Source organism: Octopus bimaculoides, chromosome 21, assembly GCF_001194135.2.
Source record: "Octopus bimaculoides isolate UCB-OBI-ISO-001 chromosome 21, ASM119413v2, whole genome shotgun sequence".
In the NCBI taxonomy this organism is placed as follows: Eukaryota; Metazoa; Mollusca; class Cephalopoda; order Octopoda; family Octopodidae; genus Octopus; species Octopus bimaculoides.
In genome coordinates this window covers 37476622-37494356 of record NC_069001.1, presented here as the reverse complement: position 1 = coordinate 37494356, position 17735 = coordinate 37476622, and the positions used below count along the sequence as shown (strand labels likewise).

At 39.0% G+C, this 17735-nt stretch overlaps 2 protein-coding genes across 3 annotated transcripts in view; both read left to right on the top strand.

The window, feature by feature from the left end:
* Positions 1–273: 273 nt before the first annotated feature.
* LOC106868799 (SOSS complex subunit B2) lies at positions 274–17700 on the top strand. Of its 2 annotated transcripts, XM_014914219.2 has the most exons (5): positions 7526–8597; positions 9630–9768; positions 13853–13924; positions 14761–14818; positions 15904–17700. In XM_014914219.2, the coding sequence occupies exons 1-5, from the start codon at positions 8510–8512 to the stop codon at positions 16222–16224; spliced, it is 678 nt and encodes a 225-aa protein (XP_014769705.1). In that variant the 5' UTR covers positions 7526–8509; the 3' UTR covers positions 16225–17700. The 2 variants fall into 2 exon arrangements, 1 of the variants encoding a protein (XP_014769705.1); XR_008266475.1 differs by lacking the exons at positions 7526–8597; positions 13853–13924; positions 14761–14818; positions 15904–17700 and adding an exon at positions 274–4229.
* LOC106868786 (outer dense fiber protein 2) overlaps positions 15938–17735 on the top strand; it is a 94263-nt gene continuing 92465 nt past the window's right edge. Inside the window, exon 1 of the mRNA XM_052975528.1 lies at positions 15938–16069. The gene's annotated coding sequence lies outside the window, so the exon portion shown is untranslated. The remainder of the gene's footprint in view (positions 16070–17735) is intronic.

Genomic DNA, 17735 nt, shown 5'->3' with positions numbered 1-17735 from the left:
ACTGACAGCTAATACCATGACTGGCCGGAGCGAGCTATATGTCTGTCTCTCTCTCTATCTATCTATCTATTACTCGAAAGTTCGCGCGTCCGCGCTAGCTAGTCGTGAGTAGAAAACACAAATTTAATATAAAAACATATTTCCTGAAATTGCAAATTATTTAAAATATAAAAATATAATTTTCAACAGAGAGAATTTATCAAAATAGAAAACAAATGAAGTTTGAAGTTTAAAAATAATAGGACGCGCGAACTTTCGAGTAATAGACAGACAGACAGACATATAGCTCGCTCCGGCCAGTCATGGTATTAGCTGTCAGTAGCCAAAGAATCGACAGGCCAGCAACAGGCATGCAGGCAGACAGACAGATACTTCACTAGCAGTGAGCACTTTCACTTCTGACAGCTAATAGCATGACAGTGCCAATTTTCCCTTTGTGTGTGTGTATATATATATTTACTCCTAGTATCAACCGTCTGACAACTGGTTTGAAACCGAATCTTTGTGTTCACTATTGTCTTTCTTGATGTTTGTGTGCGTGCGTGTGTGTGTAGATATGCCTTTTCTCTCTCTGTCGCTATTTCCAGCTTCTAACCATAGGCGTACTTGCTAGGCAAATGGTTTGATTCTGAAACCATGTACTGAAAACTAAAACAATTTCTGCGTGGAGGACATATTAGTCATTGAAAGACACAGCAAAACTGTTAACTTAAACATTCATTACTTGGTTGAAGTTAACAGTTTTTCGTGTGTGTGTTATTTTCTTTCTTTTTTGGCAATGGCTAATAGGTCTTCCACGCTATAATTGTTTCATCATGTTTATACATAAATATCCAGGGTAAAACAAATCTTACCGGGGACTTTATTTAATAAGATACCGGTTTCACTGTTCGGTGTTGACTGAAACATGGAGAGGAATCAACAAACTGCAAATGATTGTCTGCCACCTCAAATTAAATTGAATAGTGAAGTTCTGGAATACCTGAAGACAGAATCTCTGAATTTCCCCAAGTCTACTGAAAGTGACAGAGACAGATGTGAGAAAGAAATTTGTCATTTACTCTCTCTTCTTCCAATCCCGCCACTCTTTACTGTCGTACGTGTAAACACCCTCCAACAGGACCCCGAACCTCTACTCGCCCTCCTCAAAGAACAGTTGATAGACAACCACCGAAAAAGGGCCGTGCAACTGGCCGAGCCTTTCTTCCACCCTCTCATGCCCGATGTTGTGATAATACCTAATGCTGGGCCAGTTCAGTCGATCGAGAGACGAGGAGACCAAGTAGTTGTTGACCACATGTGTGGTATGTCGGTTCTAAGGGGATCTGAAGTGTTCGTTAAAGGGATCATTGGTGCTCCTTTGGATATGACTCGTGGGGATATTGTTTCGCTGTATGTCGATATGGAAGGATCTTGTCTTCGCGGACAAACACAGCCTTTGAAGGGGGAGAAAATTTTTCTCGGGAACGGCGTTGCCCTGGTCAGTCGCAATCAGATCTTCCGCGACTCGTCGCCCGATCATGTATTATCAGGAGTTGGTGTATCGGTAACGAATGCTCTGTATTCAGCTCCAAGACTTGACAATTTAACCTCAGATCTGATATTTGCCCAAAATCTTCCCTCGGCCGTTTGTAGTTACGTGCTGAACCCTCGGCCAAACGATACTGTCCTCGATATGTGTGCCGCTCCAGGAGGCAAAACCACTCATATTGCCACACTGATGAGAAACAAAGGCCGCCTGGTGGCGATAGATCGCACTAAACCCAAAGCAGAGCGCCTAACCTCTTTAGTGTCTTGCTGGGGTCTAACATGTGTTGAGGTTTATGCATTTGATTCCACAAAATCACTTCAAGGTTCAGCTGAAGCAACCAAAGGTCCCCCGTACCCTCCGGGAACCTTTGACCGGATTCTGCTTGATGCTCCGTGCAGTGCTCTCGGACAGAGACCGTCGTGTTGTAACAAAATGTGTTTATCGTTTCTGAAGTCTTTCCCCATGTATCAACGTAAACTACTTCGACAAGCCGTCGGACTGTTAAAAGTCGGTGGCACTTTGGTATACAGTACTTGCACCATAACTTTAGCAGAAAATGAAGAACAAGTGGCCTGGGTTTTGGCTAGCTTCCCCCAGCTCGTCCTCACTGCACAGGAGCCTCATATTGGAGATACTGGTTTAGTAGGTTCTTCCCTATCACCAGAACATCTGAAGTTAGTTCAACGGTTTAAACCAGATGTTTCAGGTGATAGCAAAGACGCCTTTAACAGAGACACAATCGGGTTTTTTATTGCCAAATTCATTAAAGTGGAAAATGTCAAATAATCCGAGAATTTAATTGCTTGAACTAATTAATATCATCTTTAGAAATGAAATATTTAAAATATATATATTTACGTCTACATTAAAACCTGTGAAGGTCGACATTGCATTTCATCGTTCAGATCCCAATGAAGTAAATGACCAGAGATGCCTGGACGATTCAGTCATTCGGATATACCAGTGGTGTGAAACTTTTGTTCATATATTTAAGTGACGCCACGTATAAACTGCAATAAGGATGCATTAAAGAAAACTTTATTAAAATAAACAGGGAAAGGTAATTACTTGTCAAAAATCCCATGCCAGAATGAAACCTGGACATTAAAAGATGATGTTATATATATATCATCATCATCATCGTTTAACGTCCGCTTTCCATTCTAGCATGGGTTGGACGATTTGACTGAGGACTGGTGAACCAGATGGCTACATATATATATATATATATAAAATGAAGGAGAGTATATTTTAGATTAAAAAAAGAACTTTGTTTATCTTAATTTTGAAAGATAAAAGAAGGATTAAAAAAACTGCATTATTTATGGGATGACCCAATGTGTGTGTGTGTGTGCACGCACAATAAATAGTTGAAGTTGAGTTGTAATTCAAAGGGACCATCGTGTCACTTATTGTATTATGCTGATTTTCCTTGAGAAATACATTAAGTGTATATGTATCTGTGGAGTACTCAACCATGTACCAATTCAACAAACTTCTGTATATCAGACATTTGGAACAATCATCATCAAAACTGACGGAAATCCCTTTTGTCCCCCTGTCATCAATACATAATACCATTTGATAATCATCAAAAATATATTTTTTAAAGCAAAAATCAAAAATTTTTCCCCAAAAAATCACACTTGCAGGTCTCAAAAGCTACAGGTGCCACAACCCCTGAACTATACCTTTCTCTAAAATGAAGGGCCGTATGCCGTTAAACTATACCCTTCACCAAATGTAGGGTCTTTGTACCTCTAAATACATCTTTCACAAAAATATGCTGTTTTGTGTCCCTGAATGAAAATCAACATTTACAACTACACTAAAATCAGAAGAATCATTAATTCATCTCAGACATTTAATAAATTAATTCACCAAATTAAAGATGGTTTTTTTTTATCTTTGTTGTGGGTTAGCTCACATTACTCCATAAGAATCATAAGGCTGGTTTCTTGGTTTCTCTGGCATATATATATATATATATATATATTCCTCACTGGATGGGATGCCAGTCTGTTGCATATCTTTTATCATAGAAATCATAAATAACTTGAAGAAAATTCTAGAAACTCTTTGGAGAATGAACGGGTGTATTTGATAGTTTAGATGTCAAAGTTGAAGATCTTTGTTTTATGACTTCACCAAAGAAAGAAAGGGAGTAACTTATTTTCAAAGCAAGGACCCTGCAGAAGGCACCCTAAGATCAGGCAATGGATTAATTCTATTCCCTCAACAACAGTTCATCGGATGGGTTTCCACTGTTCATGTCTGCCAAATCCATCCTCAAAACTTTGGTCAACCTGAAGCTTTTGTAGAAGATATCTGACTCAGGTGCCATGCATCGGGTTGCACTGAAAACCACATCATGACAAATCAAACTTCTTGACCAAAAAGTCATACCAGCCACAACAGAATTAATACGACTTCATTGGATTCACCAAAATACAGGCTGAAGTGGTGATCGGCAGCTGTTTCTTTTATTATGTAAATGCAAGATGTCTGCATGTGTGCCCCAGCAGGGAATTTTGAGTGGCCTGAAGAAAATGGGAAAATTTTATGTAAAATGACTGGGTGTATAAAATGCGCTGACACTAAGAAAGGGGCAAGCATTTTGTTAACCATCAGCCATTGAAATGACTCAAATGTTCACCGCAGAGTTTAACCTTTCAGCATCCAGATTACTCTCTCAAAGGTAAGGCTTATTTATTCACATTGTTTTGAATTAATCTTGGATTTTATTTCATACCAAACTACACCAAATATGAAATCAATAGTCAGTGGGGAAAACTAAGTTAGAAAGTTGGTTGATTTAATGGCCTTTTATGCTTTGTGTTTTCAGACTGAATAATCCTGATGTTTTCCTCAGCTATAATGGCCATTTCACCAATTGTATCAAGGTTTAACGTCTATTTTCCATACTGGCATGGGTTGGATGGTTTGACCAGAATTTGTAAGGCCAAAGCCACACCAGACTCTATTTTCTGTTCTATCATCGTTTCTACAATTTGATGCCCTTCCTAATATGAACCACTCTACAGTGTACTGGGAGCTTTCTATCTGGCACCATCATCAGTGATTGGCAACATGAAGGGCATCTGGCCATAGAAAATCTACAACAACGAATTCTATTCAACCCATGCATACATGGAAAAGTGGATGTTAAGTGATGATAAAGAGGATGATGATGCTGTTATAGGCCACAAAACCATGAATGAAGATTAAAGATTGATATGAGAGAGAAGATGATGTAATCACTCGAGATTGGAAAGGAGTGGGTTGTCTTCTGCTCTGTAAACAATAACAAGGTTGTTTACATCTGTTTATTATTACAGAGCATGTTGGCTGAAATCTGTAAATCTATGGATATAATCTGTAGCACAGTACAGACTTTTGAATAAGGAGTGACAAGGATGTAAATAATCCCTCCTTCTCTCTCTTATATATGTGTGCGTGTGTGTGTGTATACATACATACATACATATATATATATATATATATATAGAGAGAGAGAGAGAGATGTATACATAGATGTGTATGTATATGTGTTTGTGTGTGTGTGTATATATATGTATATATATATTTGTATGCACATACACAAACATATGTATACATACACAGCCTATGATAAATGAGTAGTTAAGGAGTGTCCAGAAAGTATACACACGCAAACATGTATGACACAGATACACAATGTAAACAATTAAGTCTGTAAGGATTGGCTCTCTATATATATTCAGATCATTTTCTGCTTCCTGATAAACCTGAATATTGATACCTCAGTACATACACACACACACAGACAGCTATACATACATATATTCATGTATACATACATGCAGACAGATATACCTACATATTTACATAGGCGCGTGCGTGGCGATGTGGTAAGAACTTTTGCTTTTCAACCACATAGTCCCGGGTTCAGTCCTCCTGCGTGGGACCTTGGGCAAGTGTCTTCGTCTGTAACTTTGGGCTGACCAAATCCTTGTGACTGGATTCGGTAGATGGAAACTAAAAGAAGCCTACTAGCCACTACACGTTCTTTATTTTCTCTCCTTGTTTCTTTCTGTGGAAGAGCGCGTAGGTTCGAAACGTTAAACACTTCTTCACTTCCCAAGCGTTAAACTAATACATCTGTTTGTTGTCTACACTGTAGACTCTACAGCACCTGTCTTCGTCTTTTTTTTTTTTTTTTTTTTTTTTTTGTGAATTCTCCCTAACCCGATTCTCTGTTGGTACATTATCGATACCAGTCATTTGAACTCAGAACGTAGTGCCGTATTTAAATATTGTAGTCACTTCGTTCCACTCTGCCAAGCCACCCTTACTGAAATGTTCCAGAACTTTTTACATGCCACTCGTGTGTGTGCAGTGGACTATCCCCCCACCCCCATATCAACTGCTGTTTGGTCTTTAGTTGACTAGGATGCTTGTAGGTGTTCACTCGACCTGCTAGAAATAGCAACTAAATCTCCCTCACTTCGAAACGACACGTTGGATTATTAAATAGCGTGATCTTCGGTGTCTTGTTCATTAGTTAAAAGACAGAATGGTCGCGATTTGATCATTGGTTTGCTCGGTCAAGGCTGACCTTGGGCTAAACAACTACTCTAACTGAAACAAATAGAAGAATAAAAAAGAAAAAAGAATATACAAACAAACACTATTTATTACGAAGTCGATGCTTCCATAGTTTTCTTTATCTTTTTCTCTCCTCTTCTATTCAGCTTCTTCCCATTTGTTAATCTTATGTTTTCTTTTCTCATCTTCCCTTTTCCTTTCCTCTCTCTCTCTCTCGCTCTTTATTCCCTTTCTGACTTTCCCCTCCCCCTTTCGTTTCTACTTTCTTTCTCTCCCTATCTGTTCTGATTCCTCTCTCTTTGTTTCTTAAACTTCTTCCACTTCTTTATTTTTCTCCTTTGTTTTAACATTCGTCCTCCCCTTCCTTTGTATCTCTTTACCTCCTTATTTGTTTTTTTCTCTCTCTCTCACTTTTTCTATTTAATTCTGTATCTTTCCTGTTATTCACCTTTCATTTACTCTTACTCTCCTCTCTTCATTCTCTTACTCGATCTCCACGCTTCCCCTCCTTTTACCTGTCTTACTCTCACTTTTATCTCCCCCTCTGTAATTCGTAACCTTCCCTTCCTTTGTCTTTCTCTTACTTTGCGTAATACTTATTCCATCTCACCTTTCATTTATTTCTTACTCTCACCTCACTCCTTTACTTTACTCTCTCTCTCTCTCTGACATCCTCCCTCTTTGCGTTTCGTTTTCTCACTCTTAGCTATATTATTCTTTCTCTCATCATTCCCTTATTCTCTCTATCCCTACTTCTTTTCTGTCGTGCTTCAGCCTATTTCCATGGTTTAATTACTCTATTATTCCGTTATTCCTTCCTTCTCCAATGACAGCATTCACACACACATACATACATATATGTTATAAAAATACACACACACACACACACTGGCTACGCCCATGTATTATTTATAGACACATACATATATGTAACATGGGCTTTATGTATTTATGCACACATACACATAGATACGCGCTATCTCACATTATGAATACCCATATATGTATAGTACCACATGCGCACATACGTTGATACACCCATATATGTTTATAGTGACACACATACGTCTTTAATGTAGTTGCAGCAACTCACACATACATATCCAGATATATACACACGTACATAAAAATACATACATATATATATATATATACATAAAGAGAGTTAGATGCATTTACATCCGCAGTTTTCAAAATGCCCGTATGTTAACATGCGCGCGCATACACACAGACACACACACACTGACAAATACATACGTCCACATAGTGTAAATGCCCGTATGTGTTCATAGCTACACGCGCACACATTGGTACATATACACTGACATATAAATACACACACACACACACACACACATTTACATCTACGTTCGCACAGACACACGCATATATTAGTATAGATTCATATTTTATAGCCACGCTCGTACACACAGACACACTTTATACCCACATACATGCGCATTAATACATAAACATACACACCACATTCGTAGATACACACACAGAGCCATATTGTACAAATGCCCGTATGTGTTTATAACACACACACACACACACATGTAGCTGCTGGCAGACATATACATATACACACACACATCGCCTGTGTAAATGCCCGTATGTAACTGCTATAAATCGTCTCGTCTACAACACGAGGCAGTAGGACCGTAGCCGTGATCGCCTTCACTTCTGTCCTCGCTCTTACTCATTCACACCTTTACTCACACTCTAAGCCGGTACTCGACGTATATATACTCCATAACGCTTGTCTCTAGCAAAGAAAGCCTCCCTGTTGTTTTTCTCTTTGGGTCATTTACAAGCAAACATTTCAGTCGTAGTTGTGTAGTAGCCTTAGCCATTTTTTTTTTACTTCTATATTAGTCTCCCACTCCCTTCCTGTTGTCATCTTTTGCGTTGATCGTCTTTATAGAAAGACGAAAGAGAAGCGAAGCCGTGCCGTACTACGAATTTCTTTTCAGAGATATAATTCCAGAAAGTTTTTCTTTGTCACTTTAAAGGGTGGGGGACAAAATGGCTGACTTCTTCTGAACGCCATTTTATGTTTCTTTCCCGCCCTTCACTGACAAAACGATTTATACTTTCGCTTCATCCTTAATACTAGTCTTTATTTATTTTGTTTTTGAGCAACAGCAATATGAAGCTTTCTGATTTCTCGGACATTCAACCAACATAATTGATTCCTGAGGCGGCTTTTAAGATAGATAGGGGGGGACCGAAGCGGAACTTGATTCTTTTTTTTTTTATATAATTTTTTTCTGTTGTCCTTACATAACGGAAGTAGTCCAAGTTGGCATTTTATTCACGACTTCCGGTAGTCGGGGTGTGTGTTTGTGATATTTATATTTCCTTTAATTTTTTTTTTTTAATATTTCGATGGACGGCCATCCTGCATTTATGCAAATCAAAGACATAAGACCTGGTCTGAAGAGTCTTAATGTTGCTTTTATTGTTCTGGAAATAGGTAGGTAATACATACAAACAGAAAAAAAAAACAGCCGTCAACGTGCGTAACTTAACTACACCCTTATTGCACCCCGATTCCCTCCCCCCTTCGGGATGGTGGTTTCGTAATACTATATGTGTATGTATATACATACTCTACTTGTAATACTGTGTCTTGTAAATTATCTGCTGACATGGAAGAGTCCATTTTTAGACGTAGACGAAGCAGGGGGTGGAGGAGGATAGTGTTGTGACGGGCGATTGTTTGGTTGGTAGTGGTGAACTAATGGAATCGTCCTGATTGGTTGAGTTGGGGGTATGTCTGGTGGTGCTACATTTATCTATATTTATCTTCTATTTTACTGGTTCTCGCTGACTATGGAAAGGTCCTCTCTCTCTAGGTATGTAGCAGCATGTAAGAGCTTGTATGTGTGTGTGTATATATATATATATATATACACACACCTTTACACAGCACATGGTAAACAGTTAGTTTGCCTTGTGTTCCGTATAGAAAACGGCTAACATTATTTTTACCTCATGCGTACGCAATCGAACAGCAAAGTCGTTTTAGTAACTAATATAGTAAGGGAATCGGGATGTGTGTGCATTAATAACATATTTTATCAAGTTGTAAAAGTATATAAGATGGGTGGTTGGCGTTACCTTGTATCGAGGTAGTTAGTGGGGTTCATAGGCATTTAATTTATTACAACACGCAGTCACTAACAAATGGTGAGTGGCTAGGAAACTTAGTTTTACTTAGATCTATGCAAGGATTTCAAATTATGTTTCATGTATTTAAACTTACGTTTAAGCAGATGGTTACTCAATATTTCTCCCGAAATTTCATAATATAATAATTACTGCTATATTTTTATTCCTAGCTTTGTATTTATTTGCCCAGCTACTTTTGATATATATATTCTTAAAGTTGTGCGCGCGTATGTATGTGCTTATATGTATGTATATATCTGTGGCGTGTATGTTTTTGGTTTTTTGGTTTGTTTGTTTTTTTCCACTGTGTATCTAACCCGAATTTATATTTCAGGTAAACCTACCCGAACCAAAGATGGACATGATGTGCGGTCGTGTAAAGTGGCCGATAAATCCGGTTCGGTCAACGTGTCCGTGTGGGACGAAGCAGGCTGTTTGCTACAAACCGGAGACATCTGTAAGCTGACGAAAGGGTTCGTATTTTCGCCTCACCTCAAGCCAGCACTTGATCAAGAGGCTCTTGTATTTCCTATAAAATTCTTCTGCGTCTATTCAATATTGTCACTGTTTTCTCCTTGGATAAAATAAGTACCAATCACGAACTAAGTGATCGTAACCTTTCCTCAAATGTGTGGTTGACCCCTTTATAATTATTAGGAGGGAGGAAGGGGATCAGCCTAAATCGCTAGAGTTCCCTCCCTTCACCTCATTTTTTTTTAATACTTTGGTTGTGTTGCATGCTACTTTGGGCAAGTGTCTTCTGATATAGATCCCAGTGACCCAATCCAGTAGAAAGAAACTCGAAGCCTGTGAGTGTATAATACGTATGTGTGTGTATTAAGTGCGGCGCTTTCTCGTGAAATAGTCTATAACTGAACTCGTGTAGAACTGGTGTCCTGGCTCTTGCGTGTGTGTGTGTGTGTACACACAAGACCCAGACGACTAGGCTGAAAAAGAAATTGATTGATGTCTCATATCGGCAATCTGGAGACACTCCCGATAGATCGCCATATAAAGTAAATAAGTTACGAGGATGTCCAGGTATCCTCGTTGGTTATTTGTTTTTTATTCACCTTACTTCGAACTGTGCGGACAATACTGGACTGACTTGGTGTCTCAACTTAAATACCTAATTCAACTCAATCTTAATTATTTCTTATATAATGTGTGGGTGGTCTTCAAACTGGACTGACTGAAACAAACTAATAATAAAGAGGAAGACGTCCAGCCAGCCTCAATAATAATTATTTATTACGGGTAGGTGTGAAGGAGAAATATAATTTATAATGAATAACGAAATTGTATTTTATATTTACATTAATATATTGCTGTTAATGAGATGTTAGGTTGTGTAATCAGTTGATGGCCACCCTTAAAGAAATAGTTATAAGACTTAACTAACTACATAGTGATTATGTCAATCGCCATGCAACTCGGGTGTTCCATCATGTCTCTCTTGGCTTTTTTTTTCTCCCTTTTTTTTATATAAAAGATAGTAGTTATGATTTAAGAGATTTAGCTGTTATTTTTACCAGGTGAAGTAACCACATGGATATTCCCTTGTTCTGTGGTACTTTTTATTGAGCAGAGTTAGGATGTAAGCACGTGCTATAAAAGTGGATACCGTTGTAGGGGTAGAACAAATACTTCCTTTCGTCGGTACAGTTGTAACTTTTTGTAGAATATTCCTTGTACCCAATGATGAGAAAACTGACTTGAGGCTCACTCAGTGGACAGCTGCTGTATAAATGTGTGAGTGTATGCGTTTATATATGTCGGTATGTGTGTGATAGTGGCTGTAACTGAGAGGGAGCCTGTGACGCAGATTATGAGAGCTGAGGGTACATTGAAAAAAAAAAAAAGCTCCTTCCACACCCTGGGTAGTGTCTGTAGGTACGATCACTTGGTGTTATGGTTAGGAGTGTGAAATTCCTCGAGGAGACGTCATGGCGTTAATTAGTACACAAAATAAAACCATTTGGTAAGCCCCGTCCTTATTCTATTAATCTATTTTGCCAAACTAGTAAAGGGGATGTAAACAAACCGATAGTGGGTCAAGTGATGATGGTGACAGAGATAAAGAAATTCAATATAAATATGACGGGCTTCTACGCAGTTTCCATCTACCAAATTCACTCAAGTTATTAAATTAGGGTTAGGACTATTGTAGAAGACGCTTGAGATGCTGCACAGGAGGGCTGAACCTGAAACCATGGGGTTACGAAGAGTGCTTAACCACTGGGCCATGCGTGGATATACTCATGGTAGTTTAGACTGGAGACGAGTAGCAGCCATGATGTCTTTTGCCTGGCTTCTTGGATTAATGGAAGAAAAGACTGATATCTGAAAACCAAGCAGTCTTCCAGCAGAATGTACTCCATTAATGGTACCCGAGAACAAGCAATCTGACAGGCTTCCACACAGTTTCCATTTACTTAGTTTTGTTAACGCATGTGGCTTGGAGTAACAAACAAGGGAGGTAACTTACGGTGACAGATCTGTGGTTCTTGTCATGGCAAATCGAATTTCTTAACAACACGACCATATTGTAGCCGCAGATCAAATAAGTTGACCAGACCTTATTAAAGGCGTTCCAGCCATGACCATCCTGGCTTGTGTGGCACTATAATTTCTGTGGGTGAGATGCAGCTGCTATTTTCACAACCTCGAGGTTGGCTTGTATTGCTGTAAGAAGGGTAGATATGTTGCTTTACGGTGGGGGTGGGACAAATATTGTAGTTTCATGTACCCAATGATGAGAAACAGAACTTGAGGTTCACTCAGTGGATAGCTGCTGTATATGTGTGTGAGTGTGAGGCTGTGCGTGTGCGTGTGTGATAGTGGCTGCCACTGAGAGGGAACCAATGACACAGATTATGAGAGCTGAGGGTACACAGAAAACTTGCATAGTTTAACACTCATGGTGGGGTGTCTTTACAAGCAGAGAGAGACCGAGTGAGGGTTGCATTCTCTCAACCCTTTAGCTATTTAAACCAGCCATATCGAGCCTTTCACACTTACCCTACAATATCATTTTCAAAATAAACTTTTACATCACTGAAATCTCAAAGCTACTGAATGCATAACTAACTAAACACAATTTGAATAAATAAGCAATATTTTTAACTGAGGAATTTCAATGCTAAAGGGTGAGACCATTTTGTTCCTGTATTTCTAAATACACAGACTTTGGTTCAATTATTTTGAAGAAAACGAAGAGTAATTTAGTAAAATATCTTTGTTATGGGCTGGTTATGCAACACTGTTATAGGCTACGGCTGTGATCTCACTTTACTTGCCGGGTCTTCTCAATCACAGCATATATATATATATATATATATATATATAAAATTACGGTGGACTTCCAGTTTCCATTTAGCAAATTCACTCATAATGGTTTGGTTGATTTGGGGCTAGAGTAGGAGACACTTGCCCAAGGTGCCATGCAGTAAGAATGAACCTGAAACCATGTGGTTGAATGCTTGTATTCTGGGTGGATACACCTGTGGGGTTAGAAGAAACACTTGGTCAGTACAGTTGTAACTTAATGTGTATTTCTTGTACCCAATGATGAGAAACCTGACTTGAGGCTCACTCGGTGAACAGCTGCTGTATAAATGTGTGTGTGCATTTATGTATGTGTGTGTGAGTGTGTGATAGTGGCTGTCACTGAGAGGGAGCCTGTGACGTAGATTATGAGAGCTGAGGGTACATAGAAAATGGCCAGAAACATTTACATGGTTTGTGTTGACCAGAGCCACCAGGAGCTCTGTGATGTGATTAAACTCAGTAACTTGATATAAAAACGTTTTAACCAAACAGCCATGTCGTTGCTTAGCTTAAAGCCAACCCTAATCAATTGCATTCCAGCCATGACCATCCCAATTTTTCAGGCATATTTGGTGAGGCCGTGTTGTCTTAGATATTCTTTCTCTTTTCAATACAACTCACCAGATGCTGCTTCTATTAAATTTTTCATGTTGAACACTTTTCATGCCAAACCAACTGAGACTAATGCTGTTCAGGTGATACGAACTTGTTTTAGAATTATGAATTATCTAAATTAAAATTTCATGTTTATTATGTTCCAAACTACAGCCTAAAAGGGACTTCATCAGTTTTTTAAATTTTCAATTTTTACAATTAATTGAAACAAAGTCTGCATATTTCAACAGAAATTTGCTAACAAAAGGGTTAAACTTAAGAATAAACAGTAATACTACAGCTCTATTTCCAGTTAACATTTTTCTGTTTTAAGGTGTGCTGTTGTGTATGGGAATTTAACTGACATCAGCAGGTGGCTTTAGGCTGCTTTGATGTTGCAGTGGAAAAGGCTGAAAACCCTCCAGCTATTTCACTCCCTGATGAGGCATTGACTCTTGCATTTGGACACAGAATACAGCTGCACTCTCAGCACACATGTTTACCCTATACACAGACAGACAGACTTTGTGTCCCCATCGTCTTTCTTCAATCATCAGACTGGAGTGTCAATGTGTGTGTGTGGAAACCTTGTTGATTAGTTAAAATAAATCAATTTCATTTGTTTCTTTATAGTTATTCCTCACTTTGGAAAGGATGTTTGACGCTGTATACTGGCAAGAATGGTGAAATCACCAAGATGGGAGAGTAAGTAATGTGGTTGTTATTGTTGTTGTTGCACTGTATGTCTGATGGTGGGATTTGCCTCATTGATGAAAGGGGAAGGGCACAGTTTGAAGACGGCCCAATGTCAGATGAAGGGTTAGCAAAACAATATTCAATGTTTCTGTTATTTAACCTTCATAGAGGTTATGTATGGTTAGCCCCCATGACCATCCCATCTTACCTTTTTTATTTTTTGAAGACAAGATGGGATTTAAGGATTTTTTAGGAGATTGTGTGATGACAAAAGAGATCTGGGATTGGTGCTTTCCAGCTGTGGTCATACTGCTATTTCTCTTGTGTCCATTATCAAACGTACTCTTTTTCTTGGTAGTAAGCTGGACAACTCACTTGAACCACCATCATTAATCACCACAGCAGCAAGAGTCCTCACAATGAGAACAGAACCAAAAGGAGATTGTGTGTGTGTGTGGGAGGGTCATCTTTTTAACATCCATTTTCTTTTGGCATGCTTTCTACAGCTGGATGCCCTTTCTAATACCAACAATACAGATTGTATGAGGTGCCGTTTTGAAACCCTAAATGCAAGACTAAAATCCCCTTCAACTGAGTGGGGTTACAGTAGAGAGAGAGGTGGCACTTTGCTAGGAAATGAGGAGTTAAAGTGAAAGAAGGGGCCAGAACAGAACAAGTTTTTGCTGTGGAGAGGTTGCATGGTTATGTACATTAGAGTGGATGGGAGCAATCAGGGTGGAGGGCCATTTCTGTAATCTTTCTCTTGTGTTTCTTCCTTGTTGTATTCTTTGGCTGCCATTTTATATCTAATGTTTCTTGCTTTGTTTTATTTTTCTCCTCTCCAGATTCACGATGCAGTTTATTGAGACACCAAACATGAGTGAAGCCAATTTAGATTTCAAGGTACTTTCTTTTTGCAATATTCTACTTAATTATTCTGGATAATTAATTGAAGGACCAGGTGTGGTTTTGTGGTAAGAAGTTTCCTCCCCAATGACATAGTTTTGGGTTCAATCCCAGTGTGTGGAACCTTATGGAAATGGCATGTGGTGTCCTGATTTCAAATTTTTCAGCCATGAGGGAATATTTCTTTGCTTAGAAATAGGTGAGGGTTGGTGACAGAAAGGGCATCCAGCCAGAGAAAAGTTTGTTTCATTAAATTCTAACTCCTGCAAGCATGAAACTGGGTAATGGTGTGGAAGCTGTGATCGTCATGCAGTTCCTTTCAGGAACTTTTGTTTCCTTTTAACATCTGTCTGTTTCAGCAGAAATATGGTAACAAAAGGGTTAAACAGAAATACGATTACTGAAACTGGATAATAGATTTCTGTATTTTTAAATTGCAATGTGGCACAAAACCCAAAAGGTTGCGAACCAGTGTGTTTAAGTTGTTGGGCAACGGATCACAAGGACACCAGTTCAAATATCACCAGATGCCGTCATTATGTTGCAGATAAACTCTGGCTTTACTCGGAACAGGAAAGACGCCAGCCAGTTGTCTCAAGCAATCTAATAGAAACGGTAGCTAAATCTAACTCCAATGACAGTCTAATGTTTTGAAGAGGATGGTCTTCTTCAATGGTGTAGTCTTGGGTGAGCAAGTGTGTGTGTGAGGATTTTAACAGGATGGTCACCACTGGAATGTCTTTGATCATAAGTCTACTGGGTTACTGCTGACCAAGGCTTAAAGCATCGACCATCCCACTCATTCACCAATGATCCCTTATGTGATGAGTATTGGGTACACTACACAACACCAGTGGACCCTATCTCAAGGGTACCTGATGCCCTTTTGACTTGGGCACACTACAGTGCCTGTGACCCTTCTCTGGTGAGTATCTGGTACCCTGTTAATTTGGACACACTACACAGCCCTAGTGGATCCTCTCTCATGGCTATCAAGTGCCCTCATAAATCCATGCCTGCATGAAGATAATCAGGATTCAATTAATTAGCATTTAAAATGAAACTCTTTTCTATTATTGCAGCAAGATGTCCCTGGTCAGCGGAAGTCTCCTCCATCAGAACAACCAGACAATGGAAACTCCTCTCAGTCAATGATAATGAACCAAGGCCCACCTGTACCGAACAATGCCATTATGGCCAGACCACCTATGCCAGTTCCTATGGGCGTCCCTCCAGGTGTTCCCACAGGTAAGGGTGGCACTTCATTAATTTGTCTCCGTCTTCCAATTTTTATATTCTTTGCTTATACTCATAGAAGAATTGGTTGGGCAATGGAAATACAACATTGCTTAATTGTCATTAATTATCATTGTTTTAATGTCCACATTTGCATGCTTCCATGAGTTAGATGAATTTTGTTGTGGCAGATTTTCTATGGTCGGATACCCTGTTCTCTTGTCAGCCCTCAACTGTTTCCAAGCAAGGTAATGTTGCCTCATGGCCAGACATGTTTTATCATGCATAGAAGACTGGAAATGAACAGCACTGCTTGTGTGACAGGGAACTATCAAATGATATCAACACGGATGTATATATACACACACATTTCATAGGCTTATTTGAGAGTCCATCCGCCAAATACCTTCACGGGGCTTTGTTTGGCCCAGGACTGTACTAGAAGAAACTTGGCTGAACATGGTTGGGAAGCAAGCTTCTTAACCACTCAGCTGCAATGTAAACCTTTCCTCCTCCTCCTCCTCTTCTTACATACGTCGCCGTTGTAAACAAGTTTCACTGTCATTCAGTGTCCTTTTGTTTTCCCTCAATCCCCAAGATATGTCTGGTCATGGTGAAATATTACCTTGCATGGACACAAGTGAGGATTGACAACAAGGGCCTCTGGCCAGTCTGTCTGACCGATGCAAGCCTGGAAAAAGTGGATAATTGTGATTTAGCTCTGATTCATCCAACAGGCAATGAGACGTTCCGACTGTGACCATCCCATGTTATTCAGACAGGAGTATCTAGAACTACACTGTGTTCTTCACTGTGGTTATTTTTCGCCCATCAGAACTATAAGCAAAAATGTTCCAGCCATAACTGTCCCCTCTTTTGTCTAGAAATAAGCAATCACATCACTGAAACCTCAGAGCTATGAGATAATCCAGGATTAACTCAAAACAATGTGAATGAATAAATATTACATTTGACTGGGTAATCTGGCTGCTAAAGGGTTAAGCATTCAGATAATTCTCACAAATCTGTTGCTGCTTTATTTGGTTTTCAACTAATCCTGCATTATTACTTGTAGCTTTGAGATTTTGATGATGTGATTATTTTTAGAATGACATTGTAGGGTAGGTGTGAGAAGACAGATCTGGATGTTCTTTTATTCTTTTTCTTGTTTCACTCATTTGACTGCGACCATGCTGGAGCACCACCATCTTTAGTCGAACAAATTGACCCCAGGACTTCGTCTTTGTAAGCCTAGTACTTATTCTATCGGCCTCTTTTGCTGAACTGCTAAGTTACGGGGATCTAAACACACCAGCATCATACGACGGGCTTCCTTCAGTTTCCATCTACTAAATCCACCCAAATATAAAACAATATTTGGACTGGATATGGCCAGTTTAAATGTTAAGGGGTTCATACAAAGTAGGAAGCATTGGACAATGTATTCCTTGATACACTGTGTTTGAGATATCATTGATTGTTGGTTTTACTGAATCAGAGCTGACCAGAGACCCAGCAGCAACAAAACACTTTAGATAACATACTCCAAGATAAAATTAGTCTAAATAAAAGACAGGACTGTTATTGGTGAGAAGTAACCACAACAAAGTTATGAATTAAGGGAGACTTAGCTGTAATTTCTAGCTGCTTTTTTTTTTTTTTTTTTTTTTTTTTTTTT